The 24849-nt window shown below is 41.4% G+C and overlaps 1 protein-coding gene across 1 annotated transcript in view; it reads left to right on the top strand.

Annotated features, from left to right (window-relative positions):
* Window positions 1-24849, top strand: part of CDH23 (cadherin related 23) — a 612421-nt gene that overhangs the window by 135734 nt on the left and 451838 nt on the right. The window contains exons 5-6 of the mRNA XM_048505079.1: window positions 1460-1507; window positions 2541-2633. Coding sequence (XP_048361036.1) covers window positions 1460-1507; window positions 2541-2633 — 141 coding nt within the window. The remainder of the gene's footprint in view (window positions 1-1459; window positions 1508-2540; window positions 2634-24849) is intronic.

Raw genomic sequence — 24849 nt, 5'->3', positions numbered from 1 at the left:
TCATGGTGTCCCTTTGAGGTCCTTTTCTCTCAAGTTGGAACTATGGAGGAGAATGTATACAGACAATGGGCCCATAGAAGAAAGCAAGGTTTTGGTTGTTATGGAAATAGAATTCTAGAAAGCTGAGTGATAAGACAGGAAGAATGACAGTTGGAAAAACAGTTGAGCTGAGGGAGTTGAGGAAGTGAAGGTGGAGGCTGGAGATGAAATGATCCACAGAAGGAGCAGTGAAGGAAATGGGAAGCTATTGAAAGACAACCCCCTCCCCCAATCTCTTGACTGAGGATTATGCTGTCAGATGAGAGACTGAGCAAAAAGGGGGATAGTTTGGGACAAGGCTGACTGGTTGTATATAAGTGGCTAGTGAACCAAAAAGTGGCACAAAAGTATAATCAACTTAAAATGAAAGCAGCTGCATAGGTATATGAGAGAAAGTGCTGGTGGTAAGGGTGGTGGCCAGATTTTTTTTATTGAAAACTATTATTTGACTATATGTAGTTATAAAAATAATCAAAGTGTTACAAATGAATGTTTGATGGCTTAATTGTTAAGTAATTTGTTTATCAATACTTTAAAAGGTTAAATAAATAAGATAAAATTAGATAACAGTGTTGGTCTATATCAAAATCCCAAAGCTGAAGCCATGCATACCTAAGACCAACAAAAATAGAATAGTCCATTGTACAAGCTTGCCACATCCTGTATCTTTCTCAGTAGCCTCTCTCCCTCATATAAGTTGCTTTCACAATCTGAAGGGCCACAGTCACCATACATGAAAACCAAGGTTAATGAACAGATGAAAGCAACCAAAAGCAATAGAACAAACAGCCATACAGATTACACACACACACCCAAGCCAGATGAGATCAAAATTTCAGCAGTAATGTCATAAAACAGCAGCATCAAAGATCAATCATGAAAAGTTTACTAAAAACTCTGGGCAATGAAGGAATTATGATTGACCCTAAAATTAATTAAGTTGCATCCTGAATATATCAGGGGAAATTATTTCAGAGTTGGGGTGCCATGCCGTCCCTGAAGATGGTCTGTCTTCCTGTCATCTTCTACTTTACTTTATCTCTTTTGAAGTGAGAGTGAGGAGGACCCAGAAGAGACCATCTAATGTTCTTTAAAAACACGAAGTGTTGCATGTGTATGAAATTCTAAAAGTTGTATAATTCAGAAAACTCTTAATTTCCTTTTTCTAATGTTTATGGACCTTTTGTATTCTCCTCAAAATATTACCAGTCTAGATGTAGTTGACCTCCTTCTCTTGATATCCAAGCAAGAGTGTACTGGCATTGCAATCTTGCGCTGGGTTTGTGCAGTTATTTCTGGAACACCTTCCTACTTCTTTTAGTCTGCAAAAGCATGTAATTATATTCGGCTCAAGGCCAAAGCCTTCTATCAACAGATTACCATTGTGGCATCTCTAATTATATCTTTCTTCTCTTTTCAGACCAAGTCAGAATTCACAGTTGAATTTTCTGTCAGTGACAGCCAAGGGGTAAGTGTGACATTTGTTCCACAATTGAAAATTGATAGAGCTGATTTGGACAGTGTTCTCTGTGAGGTGGCGATCACAGTTTCTTGAAGGAGAGCTCCTGCTGATATGGGATTATGATTGTCTTAGGGGAAACACATATATTTGAGGCATATGTTGTTTGAGACCAATAGTATATGGTATGGAAGCATATCTCCCCACCCACCCCGCCCCAATTACTTAAAAGTAATGGATGGAATATGGTACTGGTTTCTATGTATCCCACCAAGTATATCATTACTATATATAGCTGTGAAGTGACTGGCCCCTATTATGTTAACTGGGCCACTTCCATTAAGACAGGGGAATCTTTATACTGTTCTGCTTCAAAGCAGCCTATGGTGGAGGAGACATGCTCCAAAAAGGGTAGAATGCCAAGAGAGAAGTTGGAGCTTGTTAAAGAGAAATTAGTTTACTCAAGCCCTTGAAAGCTTATTGTATCATAGAGCGGGAAATTTGGGGCAGGGTCTCTGATTGTTTCTTTTTCTTATTAATGGTTTGACATTTAGATTGTGCTTATTAATACCGTTTTATTGTATTTGAGGCTTACCCTGTTTTTGCTTGCTCACGTAAAATATTTATATCCCACTTTATCTCCTGGACTCAAGATAGCTAAGTAATAAGAAGTTGCAATTTCACTGAATCAGTGTAACACAGCCCCTCCCTTATGATTATACACAAGACGTGTGCTACTGAAGATAAAAACAGCACATGCATTCTGCCAAAGTAACTTATCCTCCACCTAGTGCTCTTTTTAAAATGGAAACTTCCATTTTCTACAGACTGGATGCCTCCTCTTTCTGCTGTGGTATCCAATCTGTGAAGTTCCTATCCCAGGCAAACCCTCTTGGTGATTTCTTTACTATTGGGACAATGATCCCCAACATGGTGCTTACTAATGTGTTTCTTGGTGCCTGCTTGCTTCTTGACTCTTCAATAAAGTACAGATGTCCTTAATTTGGATGACTGAAATCTATTTTTGTCATTTGCTTCATAGGTGATCAAGGGTTCAGTGAATATCCAAGTTGGGGATGTGAACGACAATGCACCAAGGTTTCACAATCAGCCATATAGTGTCCGCATTCCTGAGGTAGGAATTCCCTTTTTTTCCTTTGGAGAGCTCTTACTTCTTTCAGAAAAGTTACTGTGAAGGAAAGGAGTTTTGCTTCATTTGATGTGCATTGAGAAAAGCTCCTCTGGTTACTTTCTAAATGGAGTATTACTCGGTAGGGACATATCCATGCAAATAAACTTGTATTTTTTTCTCTCTTTGCCAGTATAACTGTAATAATATAATTGTAACGAGAAATGCAGTTAAATGAAGTGCCCCTAGAATTCCTCCCCCAACTGTAGTTCCCAGGTATGCCCCGAAGGAAAGAGTCACTTATCAGTTCACTTCACCTATATATTGTAAATAAGGTTGTAATATTGTTTCATGTGTTAGACTAGAACTGGGAAGACTCAAGTTCAAATCTCCTCCGCTTGGGTTGACAGGGTGACACCAGTCTACCTTAGCCTAATCCACCTCGCAGTGCTGTTGTGAAGATAGTGAATGAGGAGAGGAAAACCATGTTACATTGCCTTCAACTCCTTGGAGGAAGTGCAGGATAAAAATATGATAAATATCTGAGAAGGCTTTAGCATTTGAAAGTAAGTCATTGATTTTAAAAAGGTGGAGACAAGGGGATCTCTATTCTACACATCAAATGCTCTTTGACTAGACTTAAGCCCATTATGCATAGGGAGCTTATCATGATCAGAAGTAGCATTCACTGCTCAACCTTTGTTTCAGGGCATGTTTGCTGTTATTACTCATTTCTCCTGCTTCTTGTCTTGTCTGTAGTAGGGCAGGCATTCCCCTTTAAACTGGGGTTTGATGCGTTACTTGTTGCCAGATTGAATGGCATCATGTTCATTGGAATGACAGCCCAGCCCAGCCATATGTGTGTTCTCATTGAATGTGATCGAATATCCCCTCTGATCTGATGTCTGATCTGGCCCTAATTCTTAAACTGTTACTTCTACTAGCATAATTTAAATTTACCAGGCAAACATGGTCTGCAGTCAGGCCAAGACAAAACACTTTGGCAACAAGCAGCTGTGGACTATCATAAATTTCTATAACAGAATCCAAGACATTAGAGAATGTTTTAGCACCTTCAAAGCCCCTCTAGTCTAGTCTGAGCTCACAGACAAACATTTTTAAATCACTTATTTATCAAAAGAACTTACGTTAGTATCAGTTCATGGCCATTACAAGCCTCTCGCTGAGTCCAAATCACAAACTTTAAAAAGCAAAGCTATTCCAAATAACAGAAGATGAAATATGCTGCTTCCAACCCAAAGTCAATCTCAGAGGAAAATTTTGGATAATCCATGTCATATTAAAACAGATGGAATATAGAGGAAACTCAACTTCTTGGCCAATTTTATCATAGGCAGACTAATGTGGGATCCATACCAACTTGTAAAAGGTAGAGCAAAGGATCAAAGCCGTTACAGTAGGATGCCAAACAGTCAGCTTAGTAATGAGCCATTCCTACTGTAATAATGTGTATTTCTAGATTATTAAAGGTGGCTCAGCTTTACTCCCTGCAATACATGCTCAGAACAAACACTAACCTGGCCCTTTGCCAACAGAAATTGTACATACTAAAGAAGAGATAGGTCGATCCCCCAAAGTCAATTAATCATGTGATACTCACATGAAATATTAAGGTTTCAGCAAGAACTCCCCACTGCTTAACTGCCGACCAAGGATTCATCCTGGTTCTGGTGCGCGCTCTCCCCTTTGTCACAGGTTTTTTTTAGAAACCTGCATGGAAGTGCACCGCTTTAAAAGACATGCACCGGCCAGATCGGTGGGGATGTTCAGGGAACAGAATCTAGATTTATTTTCCTGCCATAGGGAGTGACATGGAGCCTTTTAGCCAATCAGAGTGCAAAGCACGCACCACCCTTTTTTTGTTTCGTTGTGGCTATGTTGAAACGTGGCTACATGGAAACGTGTTTTGACTTGTGTGCCAACTGTAAATTGTAAACAGAAATTAGACTTTCGTGCCAATGAAACTGCATGGGTAAAGAGTTTAGAAAATGTTGAAGTCGCGCGTAAATGTAGCTGTGTGTGAAAAACATCTATTGTTCCCGCTCCAACACAACAGCCAATCAGAAGAAAGCTGCTCCCTGCATAGGCAGGGAAATTCCATCTATACATCTACATAGTGTCGTAGCTGTGCAATTTTTTTTAAAACACCCCAACACAACACAACAGCCAATCAGAATGAGAAAGAACAGAGCCGCTGAGCAGATTGCGCATTTGTGGGGAGTACTGCATTGCTTGAAAACATGATAGACATCGAGGTCTTCACTAAATATGTGCTGCAGTGGGGAGGGAGAAACCATGATGAAAAGGTGCTGTTTCTTTTGAAACCTGGTTGTATCCATCTTAAATTTCTCAGTGGGGAAATGGCCATAGTGGACAACTCTAAAAAACTACAGATTTTAGAGTCTGGATTCTCAGGAACAGAGGCCAGGATGCCTTTTTCTATTTGAGATTACAGGAACTAAAATGCAGGAAAAAAATTATTAAAATTATTTATCTCAGTAAATGTTTGTATGTTTTGGTGTATGAGTTCCTTCAGATTTGCTTTATTAGTATATTATCACAAGGTCTTTTCAGGTTCTTCTTAACTGGACTAGCAAACAAGATGCAGAAACCCCATGGACATTTTGCATGATTCATTTGTAGTGATATTTTTAAGTATCTGGATAAGTTCATAGTGGCAAGCTTCAGTTTTGCTTTTATTTATTCATTTGATTTTATTGCTGAAATTGTTCCTTAAACCTCAATTGAAGAATTCTGCTTTATTTCATGGTTCTTAGAAAATAAATTCACTTGTCGTTGGAAAAACTTCTGGAATTTCGCAGAAGTGTGAAGAAGAGAATGCACAAGATGCATTTTTTTGCCAGCTGCTTTAACTTGCTTCTTTATCAGTAATTCTGGATCCAGTATAGGCTTTTAGCTGAGTCAGCAAGGGACAGTTGAACTGATGCATGTCAGCTTTTTTCAGCTGTGCTCCTATCCCTGTGGAACAGCTTCTTGGAAGACCTGAGGTGGGAACTTTCCCTTTAGATTTTTAGATGGTGCGTGAAAGCATGGGGCTTTTACTGAATAAAATGTTGGGCTTGGGTTGGAGGGACTGACAACTGGACATGGTCCCTTTCCACACTGGCCAAATAAACTGGGATAACACCAGTACAAAAATTTGGGGGGGGGATTTCTCACAGGTCCCAATCCTAATGTGGATCCACTCAGCGTTTCCCTCCCCAGCCCGGGTTTTTCAAGAATCATGTTATATGCAATTCTTTTGTTTTAACCCGGCTCGCAGCTGCAGCCAAGCAAACAGCCATTGCTGTGAGTTGGGTTAAAACAAGAGAATCGCACATAACGTGATTCTCGAAAACCCCTTCCCCGACTCTTATCTGCGGAGCCATGTAGAGGAAACAGGCTGTACTGGGGGGGGGGGGGTCGGCCCTGCACTTTGCAGGCAGGCAGGGGAAAAAAGCCGGCAGGGAAAAACAAAAACGATACACCTTTGTGCAAAGGCATGCACCCTGGCCAATGCTGTCAATGGGACAGCCATCTGTAGGAAGGGGCCAAGGCGAGGGTGGGTTTATATAACCTGCCTTTCCCCGGCGTTTACTGGCCCATGCAGAAATGGCCATGGTCTTATTGACAAGTGTATATGGTTCAATTTGAAGTGTGTTGATGGTTTATTACTGGTTAATTTTAGATCATGTTTAATACAGGCCAGGTGTATATTTTTGGAAGCCTGCTTGTACCTTTTTTGGGTGGTGGTATAGACAGGATATTAGTGTTTTAACAAATGTGTTGCTTCTCTTTATTCCTGAGCACAGGAATGAGCACAAAATTCCTGAGCACAAAATGAATGCAACAAAGTAGCCATACAATGAATGGTGCCCACCTCTGCATCATGACTCTGGATTCCTCAGTGGTCTCCCATTCAATTACTAGCCAGGACCAACCCTGCTTAGCTTCTGATAAGATCAAGCTAGCCTGGGCCAGCTTGATCTTATTTAACACTAACGCTAAGCTTAGTGTTAAAATGTGGATGAAATGTTATACTGGGCCATCCAGGTCTGGTAAAAACAGGATGCCAGTATAACATTTCACTCAAATTTAAAACTAAGCTTAGAGTACTGGCAGAATGTTAAAGGGCATTCTAGTAAAGAAACACAACAATATCTAACTGAGCTTTAGCATTCCTGCTAATATATGACGGGGCAATTATTCATGCATCTGCTCTGTTTTCACCATAAGGGGGAACTTACAGTATACATGTGAAAAGAAATGCATGCTGTCCTGACTGCATCTCATTTGACCCTGAAAGATTATGCCTTTCATAATATCTCCTTGATCACACTTGCTTACCACTTCTTCCTACTTTCTAAAATAAACTTCCTGGCCACAGCTTGTGTGTGAATTGCTTTCCCATCCAGTCCCTAGTTTCGATTTCCTGGCATTCAACTTACGTAATACTGTGACTTTCAAACGAATCAAGATGAGTTTTTGTTGTATGCAGTTTAGCAAACTTACCCTGTAAAGTAGAGCTTCCCCCCAATATTGCTAATGCTGAAAAACAGCCACTGGCTCAACATTGCTAAGTTTTTTCACCCCCTTTTTAAAAATACCAGACAACATGGAAATGCAGTGGATAGACTGAGGTGGAAAGTGGATGAGGGAACAGACAGCTGTATTTTGCAAATACGCCTTTGCACAGACTACTAATTAGCAATATTTGTAGGCACTGAAAGCAGTTTTTTCTTTGTCTTGCCTTGACATGAATAATCCTCTTGGTTGCAGCAGTTCCAGCAAAAGGGTAGAGCAGTAGGGGAAGGCTATTCAGATTTATGGCTGTTGTTTGGCAGCTGGAACATCAGAAAAAAAAATCAGCATGAATAAATGGAATGTGAAATAAACTTGCCTCCTAAAATATTGATTTAAAATATGCATAACACTGTCTTATCAAGTGGGTTTGATTGGGGAATGTAAATTGTTCAGGGCTGGAAGAGGCACTGCACTTTTTGGGTGAATGAAAGAAAATGTTGTGGAAAGCTGTGTGCTGCAGCAACTACCTTGGTGTGTGTTAGTAGATTCAGAGCAAGAGAATTTGGTACTGTCAAACTGACATCCTGAAGAGGCAGTCAGACGAACAGAAATTAAACCTAGAGAAAAATGAAACTTTAATAAACTGGAATGGATGGTTGAAGCATGTATAACATTGGTGTGCAAGATAAATTAACAATTTTAGAATTGCCCTCAGAAGCTGAACACGTGAGAACTGATAGGCCAACTGTATGCACACAAAAGGTTCTGAACCTGGATCCAAGGATGGATGTCAGAATGCACTTCAGATTCTCCACTCTCCACCACTAGCAAAAGGGAATGACTGGCTAGATTGGCTGTTTGCAGTAAAGAGCGGCCGCGCCTGAAACGCGGCCGCCATTGCGGGAGGGATTGGGGGGCCTGGCGACAAACTTCTGGCCGGGTCTGCGCATGCGCGGCCAATCCGCGCATGAAGAAAGGCACCGGCGAGCATCCGGCCAACTTCCTGGCGCCAGCGGAGGGGCCGGGCTGCCCGAAAGTGGCGTGCTCGCTCGGCGAGATCAGCGGGAGCCGCGATCATCAGAGTGGGCCCAGGGCAGAGCCTTTAAAAGGCCCTGCCTCGTGGCTCAGGGCCCACTCTGCCGCAGGACGTCGAGGGACTTTCCCACCCACCCGATCCCTGTTTTTGGAAGTTTTTTAAGATTAAATTATTGTCATAGCCTTTGCGGGTTGCGCATGGGGGGTGATCCCCTGGCAAGGGGAGCTGGGGGAGCTCCCCTGCTTATTACACCTCCTTAAGAGGCAGGGGTGGAGCAAGCACACGGTTGGAACGCCCCTTGGGGGGCTAAGAAGCTTGCGCCCCTGACGGGGGTTGGAGAGGGGGCTCCAGTCATGGGCACTTGGCCGGTCTGGAATGTCTCACTTCAATCTCCCGCTTGTTACATTCCTCCAGCAGGCGGGCTGGAGGAATCGGCTTACTCTGGGAGACAACTCTAGGGCTGCCCAGATGCCTGGATCACCTCCCATGCTGCGCCAATTTTGTTTTCCTGTGCTGTCAGTTAATAAATTTGGGCTATGGCCAGTTTTTTCCCACACTACATATGTTGTCTGTCGTATTTTCTGGGAACTGTGTTAACGAGCAAGAAGGGCCACACCTCTACCCGCAATGATAAAACTCAATTATATGACTGGCTAGATTGGCTGTTTGCAGTAATGATAAAACTCAATGTAGTTTAATTTCACTTAAATTTCATAGATTATGTGCTGTGCTTCTCTGCCTAATATCCAAGATGAAATTCACCTTGCCTTAAAAAAAACCCAGAAACCCTTGGTCAATCTCCTCAGTTCCTTGAGAGGACGCTCTTAGGGCCAAACTACACCATATTTTTAAACAAGCTGGGGTTGGACCAGACTCACCCCACAACTGCACAGCAGCTGTGAGGAACATCATTCTAAATCTGTGGGAGCCTGATTTGGCTTGTGTCTGTGACATGGGTGGGCAGAAATCCTGCCTTCCCTCGTGGGGTTGCTAGCTGAGGACTGGAAAGTTCTTGGAGATTGGAACTTGGGGAGAGGAACCTCCAAAGCAGCCGTTTTCTCTGAAGCAACTGATCTCTTTTGTCTGGAACTCACTTGCAATTTCAGAGATCTCCAGTTCCACCCTGGAGGTGGTTGCCACAGACTTCTACAGTTGTGCTCCCAAAAGCTGTTGCAGCTAATCACAGCTTAGCTTCAGGATCTTAACAGAATGGAGCAAAGTTAGACTGCAATGTTTAAGTGATATATCAATCAACTAAATGATTGTTCTGTCAAGTGGTATGCGCAGATATGGAACTATATAAATAATAATAAATCTGAAGGTGATTCCGAGTTCTTCACTCATGTCTAGCTCAGTCTGCTCACAACAGGAAGTCAACGATGGGTGAACTTCCAGTGAGGAAAAAAAATAATCAGTGACCCTTTAAGTTCAAGGCATATCTACGTTTTTTTAAGGTGTGGTTTTGGTGTGTTAATATAAAAAAACAGAGAGAAAATTGCAAATAGTCTTTCCTTTTAATAGTGGGGGGTAATTTGATTTATTAAATTGAAAAGTACATTACATGTCCTTATTGCCAAAAGGTGTTGAGATTTTAGCACTATAAAAATTCATTCACATGTAATCAATCAATATTTAATTGGCTGAAAGTTTAGTTGACTGGCATTTGTGAAATGAATTATTGGCAGCTGTGGAAAGAACAAGTAGCAGTTTAGTAGTACTTAAGTGCATAAAGTGTCTTCAGTTCTGTGCTGAAACTGGGCTTGGAGATATCTCAGTAAAACAACATGAGGAGGGTAGCCTGCTAGTCTTCAGTACTTGTCATGCCCCATAATTGCATCTCTGGACATTTGCTTGGACATTTGCTTGGATGTCAGAACAGGGAGGAGTGTGTGTGTGTACGTGTTTGTGTTTGTGTTTGCAGGGACAGGATCTCTCTCCTTCATTTAATCCTGTTTTACAAGTAATTATCTATTTTACCTGTGCAACTCACTTGTCCAACTCTAACGAGGCAGTGCTGATGCTTTCAAGTCCGTAAGGAAAGGGGGAATCCTTCTAGAATTGGCAACTTAATTCACCAAGCTGGCCTCGACAGACCTCATTAAGTTCCCATGTATTCATTTCAAGCTAATGGCTGTCATGCTGGCTGCTGTTTGATTTTCTGTAATAGACTTTTATGGCTTTCCAATTTGCTCCAACGTGTTTGCCTGTGTCTGTGCCCCAGAGGGCTGCTCCAGCGTGTTAGTCAGGCACCTGTGCTTTTGCCACTTTGACCTTCAGAGTTTATCCTTTTCCATACCCCTTTTGTCTCTAGCCTTTCTTCTCTGTATAATCCTTTCTCTCAGCAGATTTTCACTTTTTTGTTCCCCATCCTGTGGATTTTAAATTGCAAGGGACAGAATGCAGTGATCTTTCTAGCAGTTCCTCTCCAAGTCTTTTGAAATAAATCCATGAATTAAAAAAAAAAACCTGTGTATGTGCCTGTGTATGCATGTGCATGTCCAAAAAAGGTTTTATTATCCAGACTGCTCTATTAACTAGCATAAGAATATAAGACTAACCCTGCTGGATCAGAACAATGGCCTATCTCAGTCAACATCCTGTCTCACTCTGTGGTCAACTAGTTCCTCTGGAGGTCCAGTAACAGGGCACAGAGGCTGAGGCCTTCCCCTGATGTCACCTACTGGTGCTGGTACGTATTTGGTCATTGACTGTAAATAAAGTCTACTCTACTCTACTCTACTCTACTCTACTCTACTCTACTCTACTCTACTCTACTCTACTCTACTAGATTCTACTGGTGCTGGTATTCTGAGGTTTACTGTCTCTGAACTTGGAGGTTCCCTTGGTCATCTCTTTTCTAAAATAAAAACTCCCAGACTCTTCAGTCTTTCTTCATAGGGAAGGTGCTCTGACCCTCTAACCATTTTGGTTGCCCTTTTCTGTACTTTTTTCCAGCTCTATGATTGATATTCTTTTTGAGATACAGTGCCCAGAACTGGACACAATTTTCCAAAGGTGGTCACACTATAGATCTATATAGGCACATTATAATATTGGCTATTTTATTTTCAGTTCCTTTCCTAATAATCCCCATCATAATTTGTCTGTTTCACTGCTGCAGCTACTGGATCGACACTTTTGTTGAATTAGCTGCTGCAACCTCAATACCTTTTTCCCTCAGGGTGGTGTTACCCAGAGGATAAGCTCCACCCCTCTAGTCGCCTTATTCCTATATTTTCTTGCTTCTCAAGCTACCACCTTGATGCCTCCAGCCACTGTCAGCTTTTCATACAAAATGCTGCCAGCTGACATCATCCTTGGGTGCTCCTTTTCCTTCAGCCAGTTTCAAATTGTTAAGAACTAGGTCTACTGAAGGGTCCCTGTGTACAAGACCTGCTCATCTGTCTGAAGTGCAGGATGGCTCCATAGCTTTAGGGGGAAGGATGCCACCAGATGTGGAGGCTATTGCCACAGCCTCCTCTGCAGGGTGGGATTTAGTCTTTTAGGATTCCTTTCAGTAGGAGGCTGGGCAGAACAGTAAGCTTGAGTATCTGGCACATTTGATTAACTAGCAAACACCATTCCCTTTGAATGCTGGTTAACAAAGGTTCCTTCTGTACTGATTTATTATTTTCAAAATAGTAATACATGATGTGATGGTGCAGTGGTTAAGAGTGGTGAACTCTAATCTGGAGAACTGTGTTTGATTCCCCACTCCTCCACAGGAGAGGCGGACTCTTATCTGGTGAACTGCATTTGTTTCTCATTCCTCCACATGATGCCTGCTGGGTGACCTTGGGCTAGCCACATTCAGAACTCTCTCAGCCCCACCTACCTCACAAGGTGTCTGTTGTGGGGAGAGGAAGGGAAATAAGTTTGTAAGTCGATTTGAGACTCCTTACAGGACAGAAAGGAAGGGTATACACTCAAATTCTTCTTCAATTGACTGTATAGGTCTCGTTTTATTTTTTCTATTTTAGGTGTGGTACGTAGGTGTATTGTAAAGTAAATCTATCAGAACTTAATCAACACCATTTTGTGTATTCTTTTGGTCATGCTGGTTAGGTGAATATTTTCCTTCCATGTGGTATTTAAATCTTCTGTAATATGGATGACTCCAGTAGCCAAACACTATTTTTGCAACAAAAGCTCAAAATAGATAAGAAGATGGGAGATGCATACTTAGATTTACCCCACACAATTTAAAGGTTCCTCTCAACTGCATGGAAAGATAAGAGGGTTTAATCTTTCTATCCTTAGCTGGTTTTGTTAATATTAACCAACATCTCATCCTCATGCTGTTACATCCCTTTAAAGGAAAACAAATGATATCTATTTTTCTCCTTTGAAGGACTAATAATGGGGAGGGGGTGTTAGCAAAACTACATGGGGATGGAAGGGTGAAGTCAACTCTCCTGTATGGCCCTGATCCAAATCTGGGTTGTGCAAAACTCTAATTTCACTCTGAAAGACTGATGAAATTGTGATCTCTGTCACATCTAGTTTGACCCTACTCAAGGGCAGGTATGACAACCTAGTTAGTTTGTTCTATGAATTCAAGATGGATGTGCCTGCTTGAAGGAGAAGTGTGTGTGGATTGAAAACTCTGCATGAATTGAAAAATTTCCCCAGAGCATCTCAGGTGAGAAACTTCTCTGATTTCTGAGCCCTGTACTGACAGTATTAACACTTTGTATACTAGGATGAGCAATTTTGTAGACCATTGGGGCAAGCTGAAAAATGAAACTTACTCCCTAGTAAGTGTGTGTAGAATTGCAGGCATAATGACAAAAAGCTTCTTTTCCCTCCCTGTACTGCATGACTGAATGGTGCTGTCAGATTTCAACAAAGATTTAATATTAAGCATCTAAAAACCACAGTCAAATCACCACAATATCAGTACCACAAAACAAGTGGTTCTACTCTGACAAATAAATGCAGAACGTTTTTTTTTAAGGAAGCTGTTGTTATAGTTTAAAAATATCTATTCTGCCTTTCCGTCAGGCAGGTCTCAAACTTTCTAAAAGAAGATTCTTCTAGTCCTGAAGTGCATATACATTTTTTCTTCATCATGAATAGTGATATATATTGTTTAAGGAATACTCACTGTGAACCAGACACATCAGTCTGTAAGAGAGGGGAGGGAGTGAGGCGTGGCATTCAAGGGAGGGAAGGGGTGGGGAGGGGGCCCGGCACCTGGACATGGCCCACCCACCCTAGCAGAGGGAAGGGAAGGAAAGGGTGGCATGTAAGAAAGGGGAGGAAGTGAGGGGTGGCATGCAAGGGAGGGAAGAGAAGGGGAGGGGCCATTATTAGTATCCTCTTGATCACACTTTTGATGCAAGAATAGTATTGTGTACATTAGTCACCCTTGATTTGTAATGTGCTAAATGATACATTTGTGTTTTGCAAGATGGGCAGCCCCATCCAATTGGGTGGCCATGGCACTGGGACCCTTCCATTCCCAAAGAGTCTTCCCAGCAGTGCAGGGAGGCTTGCAAAACAAAACAGCCTCCCAGCTGCTGAGAAGCCTCTATGGGGCTGAAAAGTCCAAATTTCCCACTGCTGGTGTAACCTGGAGAATGGTCAGGAGGAAGCTGACTAATGTTGGCTCCTCCCCTGGCCATGCCACTGAAACAACCCCGCTGTGGCAATGGCAGAGGTGTTGAGATGCTAGTGCAGTGTCCCATGCTGCATTCCAGCACTGGGAGACATCGGCAATTTTGCCTCTTTGCCAGGGTAAGTGCCCTGTGGAGGGCAAATGTGCTGGCACGAGGGTGCACTACTCCCTCAAGCCCTTTTGCCCCCTCTTTGGGTGGGACTCTACAGGTCAGAACTGAAATGTCTTTCAGTATTTCTCTTCCTTATGTAATCATGAATACAATTAGATAACCATTCACAATAATTCTGTAGCACATTTTTATTTGCCTTGTTTTCAGTGCTTAATTAATTTATTATATTTTGAAACTTGTTCTATACAAGCATGAGGACAAAAACCTTCCTTTTTAAGTTAAACTTGAATTTTTGAGAGAAATAGAAAGATATAGGTGTGGGCGATGCTGGCAAACCATGGTTGTGTTGTTACCACTTTAGAATATAAATTAAAAGTGGTGCATTTCTTCCAGCCAACAGAGATGTGAAAATTCTGCTTGATTGTTCCCAATTGAGAATATATCATTTATTTCAGGATTTTTTTCACCTTTTTTAGCAGATGGTTTCCCATCCTTTGCCCTTTATAAAAGCTATCTTATTTATCATTCATTATGCTAATAGGCATTACATGTCGTGACATCTTCTGCCATTATTAGTATCCTCTTGATCACACTTTTGATTCAAGAATAGTATTGTGTGCATTAGTCACCCTTGATTCTGAAATGGCTGCCATGCCAAAGAAGTACCTGTAGCTCGACAGCATATATTAATTTGTACCAGGGCTCTGTTTTCAACAGGCTTCCATGCATCTATAACCATCCACCTATTGATCTCTTTGAGGACAAGCTAATAAATCATCACTGAGTTTTCTTGGCTTGTTGCTTTAGCAGAAGAGCTGCAAAGGCCATGCATTTTCTCAGTGGCCTCATTAATACTTTTGGAAACTAACATCCTTGACCTAGTCCTCCATGAGAAAAAAGTGCATTCATGATGAAGGAGCTTTCTTCGTTACCCAGAGGAACACCTTAAGAGTTTATTATATGGTCCAAGTGATAAAGGTGTTGTTGTTTTTTAAGAAACTGTACTGAGATTGTTAGACTTAACTTTATGGGATTATAGCAACAGTCAGTCTAGCATTGCGTCTTTGTTAGGAGATTCTTCAGTAACTCTTCCCATTTTGCTTCATACACTTAAAAGAAATGAACTGGTATATAAGGGTCTGATTGTAAATATGGGAATTTTGAGAACAAATCCAACCAAGAGCCCAAGAATTCTACAGCATGACTCAGATGTGACTCTGGTGGAATCAGTGGCTTTGGGATCAGTGACTACAATCAGCAGGCGATGTCTGGACCATGTACATCATTTCCAAAGATTATACCATAGAGTTCATCACTCTCTCACTGGAACACTTTCTACTATCCCACCTACCCAAAAACTGAGAAAAAAGAGGCAGGACATTGAAAGCCACAAATCACCTAATGGAGATTGATGCAGCCAAACGGGTACTCAAGTCAGATCATGGAACAGGGGTCTACTCAATCTTCATCATTCCAAAGAAAAATGGACAGCAGTACCAGACTTTAAGTTCATCAATTGTTTTGTCAAACTCAGACACTTTTGGATGGGATTGTCACATCAATAGCAGAAGTGTTACAGCTGGAAAAGTTTCTAACATCTGTGGACCTTACAGAAGCATGGCTACATTTACCCATTTTTCCAGGCGATCAAAGATTCCTTTGTTTTTGTATTGAAAAGAACATTTTCGGTTCAAGGCCCTACCTTTTGACCTGTCCACGGATGGCCAACCGCATAGCCAAATATCAGAAGATTTCTTAAGAGAGCTTCAGTCAAAGATTGCCTCCAGGTACACAGATTCATACAGGAAAATTGAACTCAGTGCTTAGCACCTTAACCAAACCTCCTTCAAGTCTATCAAAGACATCTCAGTAGAACATCTGAGGATGAAGACTGTTTTCCTGGTAGCAATGATATCGGCCAGATGGGTCTCAGAATTAGCGACACTTTCTGTGAGTCTTGCCCTATACATATTCCACAAAGACAAAGTGGTCCATCTCACAGGCATCAAGAAACTTATCTCCCTTCATTCTGTCTGAACCCAAAACATCCAAAAGAGGTATATTGGCACATCTTAGACATTCGTAGGACCCTTAAAACATACATTTTGAGAACCTATGATATCAGGAAAACTGAATCTATGTTCATAGCTGGGTCTCAACCTATCAAGAGTCACAAGAATTCTCCTACCACCATTAGCAATTGCCTCAGGGATTGCATTACAGAATCTTACAAAACACTAGGGTTTCCAATACCAGGGAGCATAACCACTCACTCTGTTAGGAGTGCCTCTGCTATGGTGGCTTTTCTTAAGAATACCTCATTGGAGTAGATTTGCAGGGCAGCAACATGGTCTGTGTCGACCTTTACCAGACACTGTAAGATTGACAAATACAGCTCAGCAGACACTGCCTACAGCAGAAATGCCCTCCAACAGATCCTTCAGGTAGATAACAATATTCCCACCCAATCTGAGGGACGCAGCTAGGAGAGTCCCAGATGTCCTGTGGCTCAGAGAGAGAATGACCATTACCCATGAAAGGTTCTTTTTCCCTGAGCACAGTAGGACATCTGCTCTCCCATGATATTGTTACTTCATGTTCAGATAGCATACACACAGTTTTGATAGGTTCACTCATGTCAGCAGGGACTTAGTTGCTAGTTTAAAAAATGGAATAAAGGTCCCCAGTATAGTGGAAAGAAAGGTGACTGAGGAAAATGGCTGCTGAATGGTTGAGTCTTGGCAGAATCCAAACTTTTCTGCTCATATGGCAGCCATCCAGGCTTCACTGAGATCTTTCCCAAAATATTAGAACAAAGCAGGTTTGGTAAAGATCACAGGAAAGTAGGGAAACCCAGAGACCGCATGAATATACCACAGTGCTATGGGGAAGCAGGAAATAAACCCCACATACTAACAGCATCAACCTTTAAGGCAAATAACCTATGTAGAAATGGCCATAGGGTAGCTGGGAAAGAGTTAACAAGTTTAAATTATTTTGTTTTGATGGTGATAATGCTCATAATTGCATCAATTTCTCAGCTGATCTCACCTGGGAGTCTTTGGGGACCAATATAATTCTGTTGCATTGGCTATGTAGTCCTGATGTTATGAATATGAAGCAGCTGGAATGAGTGAACTCCAGATCCAGAGACATTAGTAATACACTTGCATCCTGCAGGTTGCTTCTCCTTCTTCTGAGTTTCTTTTAAATAAAGACCTTTTAAATTGAAAGCACTGATAATAGCTCTGGCGGGGAAGACTTTCTTGCTGACATTGTTGTGCTGTCAGTCTGAGTGCTGCCTTCTCTCCTTTTTCTTTATATCTCTTTAAAGCACATCTTTGTCTGTGTTAGACCTGCACAAATAACTTACAATAATTAATTCCTTCCAGCAGCCTTTTCCTGGACCACAGAATAATTTGATACTCCGTGAAGAAGCAAACTCAAGTTTGGCATTAAGTGTATGCGCAAAGGAGCTGGCAGCCAATTAATATTTCCTTATCCGTATGATGCAAGTGTTAAAAAAATGTGTGTTTCTGCATTCACGTTTACAACACTTTCGGTTGAATCCTGCACTCATTTCTGTGGATTCAAGGACTTCTGCCTGCTGAGTGTGACTTTCTCTTCTTCCCTTCCCCCAAATAAATTCTAAACTTCTCTTAAAATCCTGTTTCTGGGGTTCCCCTCTTTCCCAGAAGCAAGTTTGGGGGCACATTTCAGGCTGCCAGGGGCCATATGTCTCTTAAAAGTCACACTTCATGGACAATAGCCCCTAGCCCACAAAAAACACTGTGCTGGCTCCAGTCCTTTACATACCTAGGGTGCTGGCTCCAGGGTGCTGGCTCCAGTCCCTAACATACCTAGGGTGGCCCATAGGATCTCCCCAAGCAAAGACAATATTTTCTTATGTATTCAATACACTTTTACATGTTTCTAAAATTCTGCTTTGAGAATTCACATTCCAGTTCTTTGCAACATCTGGTAATGTGCTTTTCAGTAAAAGCAAGCAACGAAGGTTGTGAGCATGCCTGAGTTAAAAATGCAGAATTTCTCATTTTGTATGTATGGTAGTTATCCATGCCTGAAAAACTGTCATTTGCTTGCTGCTGATGCTCATGTGGATAAAACTTCATCACGCAGTCATTCATGAGAAGTGGACACTAGCAGAGGGTGCAGTTAGTCCATTGTCATTAACTTTGCAAATAGGTTACTCAGGTGGAGGGGGGAATATGATAATTTTTGAATTTCAGAACCTGTTTTACAAAGGTACCAATACCAGTTTATAGGAAAATCTATTGGTTCACTGTAAGAAGGGTTTATCATTTGTTTCCACTATATTCTGAAGAGGATGAGTTATACTCTTGAGTTAAACCCAACCTGAGGGATCCAAGATGTGAACAGTGAAAACACTAAACCCAGTATAGTTGACGGGTCTAGGCATTGTTTTCAATAGGGATTGACGTCTTTATATATCATGAAACACTTGGGTAAAACAACGTCCCATACTTACATTTACAGATTTTGGGACTTTAAGATAGTTTCAGAGGATAGCTGTGTGTGTTTGTAGTGGAACAGTTAGATTCACGTCCAGTAGCACCTAAGGTTGGTGATTTGGGTAGTCCGAATCATGAAAGATGCCTGTTCTGTTCCCAAAAGAAACTAAAATCAGGTACCTTGCACTTGACCAGAACAGAGTGTAAGACTCACAGACAAATAAGTAACAGTTCAAAAACAGTTTAATAATATTGAAAGTTTAGGACTCTGACTCCACCCATGATGTCTATCTAAATAAAGAATACTTGCAATGCTGGAAACGTTTGGAGGTGTTTTGGAGAACTTGCAGACATCAACTCTTTCCTTAACTGCTTCTAAGGAAGTCTGTGCTGCTTGTACTGCTTCTGAGATCTCCCAGTGTCCTCTACATGGGCTCTGTTTCCTTGCAATTCTGTTGAAACTTGCTTACTTAAGATATCATGGATCTATTACACCTTAAATGTCTGAGATATTGCTGTCTTCAGCCTTCTCTAGACACTTGAACTAACAACAAACTGTAAAAACAAGAAATGCTAACCAAAAATAATGCCATAGTCCTTTGCCTCTAGAGGACTTCTTAAAGGGACAGGGTCTAACTAAGGTTCCTTCCCACAGAATGCTGTACAAAAAGCAACTAAACCCATTCTGACTAAGAGTACAACTGAGGCTTAAATAAGGAAAATAGTGAGGGTGTCTCTGGGGCCATGACAATGCCCAAATCAGGACCAATTTGGGCATATTCAGGCCATTTTCTGCCCAAATACAGTGGCACTGAATACGAGCTGATCCAAATCGGTTTGTATTGATATTCAGGATTTGGTGGCAATCAAGGATCATTAAAATGATCAAACTCCCTTTAAATGATCCCTGATTGCCACTGATTCCTGGGGGTGCCGGTGGATTCTTTAATTTGTTTTTTCTTTCTTTAAACATTGTTTAAAGGGAGTTTAAGCGGCTAGCCTTAAAGAAAGGAAAAAAACCTACAGAATCCAACCCCCAGATAATCCCCCCACCAATACTTACCTTGAGGTGCCTGTCAGGGTCGCATTGTCTATGTTAGCAGCACCAGAATTGCAGGGAGACTCTTCTGATGAAACCACCCAAATTTGGTGAAGCTTGACTCAGGGGGTGTAATTTTATGGACCCTCAAAGGGGCACCCCCATCTCCTATTAGCTCCCATTGGAAACAAGGGACCCCCTTTGAGGGTCCATAGAATTGTACTCCCTGAACCAAATATCACCAAACTTGGGTGGTATCGTCAGGAAAGTCACCTGAAGATACTCTGCAATTTTGGTGCCACTAGTTTAAAAATGTGCCCCTTACAGGCCAAAAATCTAAAAAAACACCTAAAATACCAAAAAAAATTACGACAGACCCGAATTATTCGGGATATCCGAATATATTCAGGTATACCGAATATGGCATTCAGCTTATTCAGGTATAGTGACAATTTTATACTCAAATAAAGTTGAATCTGATTTTTTCTGAATATTTTTGGTGTTGCTCAACCTTACTTTAGAGACCAACAAGAGTTTCAGGGTTTAAGCTGTGGACTGTATACCTTGAAACTCTTCTTAGTCTCTAAAGGGCTACTGGTCTAGACTCAAATCTAACTGGGGCTTTAGACTGTCCATCCAAAATCCAGGGCTTACCCTCTTCTTTACATCCTTGGCAAGACCCTTGCTGTTCATATGGTAGTCTTCCCCCATCAAATTTTCTTCACGCTTTCCCTTTTCCCCACCAGTGTGGTATAGAAATTAAGAGCAGCAGACTCCAATTTGGAGAACTGGGTTTGTTTCCCCACTCCTACACATGAAGCCTGTCACAGTTCTCTCAGAACTCTCTCAGTCCCACCTACCTCTCAAGGTGTCTGTTGTGGGGAGAGCAAGGGAAGGAGTTTGTAAGTCTGAGACTCCTTACAGGAGAGAAAGGCAGGATATAAATCCAAACTCTTCTTCTTCTCTTCTTATTTCCTTAACCCTGAACCTCCACTACAAGATTTTGCCCCTTTTGAGCCAGATTCTTTGAAGGCATCCTGGGATCAGCCAGTTATTTTTCTTTCAGGGAAGTCTGCAGGCCAGATTCCACTTCCTCACTTACTGGGCCACTGGGGCTGCTAATTAGAGGTGTGGTGGTTATTTGAGATCAACTGGCCAGAATCCTTCTGAATGTCTAGGGCATGTAGTTCAAGAGATCCATTCTTGTAGTTTCTCAGTCTTCTGTTCTTGTCTTCTCAGTCTTCTGTTCTTGTGAATTTCTCAGTCTTCTGTTCTCTGTGAATTTGGCACCCTGCTTTCATTTGGGCTGCATGCATCCAGTTGAGCAGTTATTGAGGTGTTGGTGTCCACTTCCTGCAAACACAGTAAAACATTTTCCTGTTGGCTGTTTCTTTTCCTGTCCTCCATGCCTCTCCTGGATTGTCTAAGTGGAGAACTTTCTAGTAATATGCTGTTCTTCCCAAATATCTATTCACAGAAGGTTACAGCGACTGTGGCTGTATGAAGTCCGTTCATAGTGACCAAGCCATACTTTGGCTGTTATACCAAGAGCAGGTCAACATGAGGCCTGAGCTAACTTTTAAATAATAATTTAAATTATTTTGTTGATATCATCATACTTGTATCTTTTATGATGTGCTGGACAGTTGCTTCAGTAATTTACTCCAAATGTGGGCACTGAAAGAATGACTATTCACCTGGAAATTATTATAGCAATAACACAGTTACGCTTGATGCTCATATTTGGCAGGGGTGTGGATAAGCTAGGGAAAGGGAGGAGGCTGCTACAGATTTGAATTTCGCAGAACAAGCTCACATTTTGGAGGCTGCAGTTGTAGTCTGAAACTGATCATTTTATAAAAATGCTTTGAGTTTTCTATTTAATCAGCTGAGCCTGATTAACCAAACAGTAGGTGCACACGGATGTCAACATTTACAGTTAAGAAATGTTGGCACTTGATGTGGGTATACAAAAATTTGATTTCTATCTTGATGCGGGTAAAATTGACAAAAAAGGAAGTTACTTTTTCTTTGGGCAACAGTGGCCATGCTGCCACACACTGTTGTTTTTAATTGATTATTTTTCTGCCCTTAGTGTCAGCTTATGTTAGTGCTGAAAGATTAATCTGTCATAAATATAACAGGACAGGTGTGTGCATTTTGATAGACATTAAAGAGCTGTTCTCAATGGGTTTGTTTTGATAATTCTGTTATGGAAGATCACTTCCTTCTGTGCTTGAAGGCATTATAAAGATTTCTCTCATTCTTTAATTTGTTTTATATTTTTGTACTGCAAGCTAGTAGAAGCAGAAAGCTTCCACAAAAGAGATTGTACTTTCTTTTTAATAGCCTTAAATGGAATCATTGTGTCCATCTATTTAAAATGCTGTTTCTTTGCCAGATAGGATAATGTGCTTAAGAGGGTGTCATTTGATCAGTAATCATTGGGTAACAATATTCCTAAAAGAAGAATCATCATGACTTTTCCCCTCCTTTTGCAGCCCCAGCTTATGTGTGAGCCTTTCACATCAGTGAATTTCTATACTGTATTGAAAGCTACAACAGAGTGGTAGTTTTTTTGTTTTTTTTAAGTGTTCAGATGCTAAGAGGAAAAATGTGCTTACTGAATTTTAATGGACATCAGTATTCATTAAGTGCAGGTACAGATTATAGAAGATGGATAATTCAGGACTCCTCAAAATGAGTTGTTCTCACACCTTACCATATTAGGAATATATGCAACTCCACAGATCTTTTCTGTATCCACTGTGTTAGTGGTCCATTTGAGTGGTTACACAATTCTGTAGATCAGTGAATGATACTGATTAATCTGCCTACCAACTTGACTTTGTTACTGCAACTGGTCTGGTGTCTAAAGGTGTGAGGGCCTGGGGAAAGAAAAAAAGAGATTCTCTTTTTTCAATACAAAAATGGGAAAAATTAAGTGGAGCACAAAGAAGAAACTCACATGAAACGTTGGAAGGGTACTGTTGAATGGTATTTTTTATCCTTCTTGGTGGGTAGATTACAGGAGGCTACAATTCCACTTTGTAGTCTGTGCCTTACAGGCAATAAGGTTCAATCTCATTTTTTTTGTATGAAACAACTAAGAGAAGTTGTTGGGAGATTCAGAATTAAATGTAATGTCCAGCTCGTTCCCATTTTTCCATCAGAATCTAGAGTAAAATATATGCTGAATTAATGTCTGTAGTGAAGGTCGGACTGGGTGGAGATGAACAAACAGGCTTAATGTAGAAAAGGTGGAAGTTGGTGACATAACTGATTTAGAAGCAGGGGAGGGCTCATGATTCAGCAGTATAGAAGATCTGATTTGCATGTCAAAAGCTCCAGGTTCAAACCCCAGCTAAAAGATAGTAGGTGGTGCAAAATTCTGAGACACTGGAAAGCTGTCACCAGTCATACTAAATATGCATGCATGTATTTATATAAATGATTTCTAGCCCACATGTCCAGACTCATGCTTGAGGTGGCTAGGGTAGGCAGTACTCACCTTGACAGATCAATTGTATGACTTAGTAGAAGGCAGCTTCATATATGCAGCCTTCTCCAGAGGAGGTTAAGCTTCCCCTGAACATTCAGATTTGTGGTTTGGCTGAGTTCCAGGACCCAGTGCTTCTTCTGGGTGTCCACCTACCAATGTTGATCAAAGATGCTGTTTTTGCACACTAAAGTGGGATAAACCAGTTGTGAAGATTCGGTTAACAGACCAATTCCTGAAATGCATTATATATGATATTGTCTTTAGAAACTACAACTGGGCTCATTCTACATAGAGGATTTTCTTCAGCAACTCTAGTTTTTTCTCTTTTTTGTTTGTTTCCACATGACACTATCCACCATTCCTGCATAAATTGAGAACAGTCCATTTTTTTCTGCTAAAAACATAGCCGTTTTAATACCTGGGGGCTGGGGAAGATCTTGCCCAGCATGGTGTTTTGGGGATTATGTTTTTCATGTGTGGGGAATATAATCCTAACGTCTGAATGAAAGGAAACCCAGTTTTCTCTGCATTTTCAAAGTGAACTGCCTAGGTGTTGTTGCTGACACTAACAAAACTGAGATTTTTATGGGAGGATGACGACAATGTTGAGCATTATGGAAATGCAAGCGTTAAGCAAGTGGCAAGAGTTTTTCTCTGCTTTCTCAATTAGCTTTTAAAAAGTTCTTGAGGTGCCTTCTTCACTTCCCCCAAGTAGCAAGTGGTCAATTAGTCTTTTCAATGTAGATCACCACAATGACACACCCAGTAGCTTCCAGCAACTAACATTATCAAAATTCAAGTATTGCATTATTCTGAAACAGCACCATGCATATTTTTAACTGTAGTATTGGATTATACTTGACTATCACTAGGCATGCAGAAAGGGTTTTCAAATGGTGGGTGAAGAGACACAACAGTGACTTGACAACAATGAGGGGGGCCCATACTGCAATCAGCATTTGGTGTGAAAGCGTGACCACAGTATGTATCCATCACTGGAGTGATGAACCCTTGCGGCAAATGGGAAGGTGGGAAGGCCGGGCCCTGACCTAAATAGGCCCAGCCGCACCTTCCTTGGTGACGTCAGGGTGCCCAGCGTCGCTGCTCGGCGCCCTGAAGCCTGCCAGGCCCATGTTGCCTGGCCAGCCTGAAGCCTCACGAGCTCTGGAGAGCTTGCGAGGCACAGTGGAAAGGGGGGAGCATCACAGAGGCTGTCCCTTCCTCACCAGCAATGCCTGCCGCGGTAAGTCATGGCCGCTCTTTCGTTGGGTTTTCTCGCTCCTCCCTGCCTTCCGCCACTTAAATCACAGTAGTTCCTCCCACTCTTTGGTCCACCATTTCAGGACAATCAAAAGAGCTTTGTTTTCAACATTATGTCCATCACTGGAGTGATGAACCCAGTGAAATTGACAAGACTGATCTAGCAAGATCAAAGATTGCAAAACAAAACAAAAAATGTTGGGTTGCATGGAGGCTGTATGAAAACAACAAGGATGGGCAAAATGGCAACTCAGCTTGGCTCGGCTCAGGACACTTCACAGGAGGGTAACCTTTGTGAACAAAAATCCATGGGGAAAATCCCACTGTGAAGCAAAGTTAGAGAACTGATCGTGTGGTATGTAGCGCTTGCATAAGAGGCCATAGAGTGTATGCAGTGCAACCAAGAGCTGTTTCAAATAGATGCATGGTCCCCTGCAGGGTGGCCACGGCCAAAGGGCTTTATATTCCTGTCATGAGAAATTTCTTTTTCTTTCCTTTTTTTCTTCTCTATTTCTTTTATTTTCAAGACACCCTTGAGAATGGTTACATTTTCGGGAAATGTAACCATGCCAATCTTCCTTCAAAATCTACATTTTAAAAAAGTATCCTTCAACT

The sequence above is a fragment of the Sphaerodactylus townsendi genome, linkage group LG08, assembly GCF_021028975.2.
Source record: "Sphaerodactylus townsendi isolate TG3544 linkage group LG08, MPM_Stown_v2.3, whole genome shotgun sequence".
NCBI lineage: Eukaryota > Metazoa > Chordata > Lepidosauria > Squamata > Sphaerodactylidae > Sphaerodactylus > Sphaerodactylus townsendi.
The sequence above is the reverse complement of the archived record's forward strand: the minus strand, read 5'-3'. Positions and strand labels throughout refer to the sequence as shown.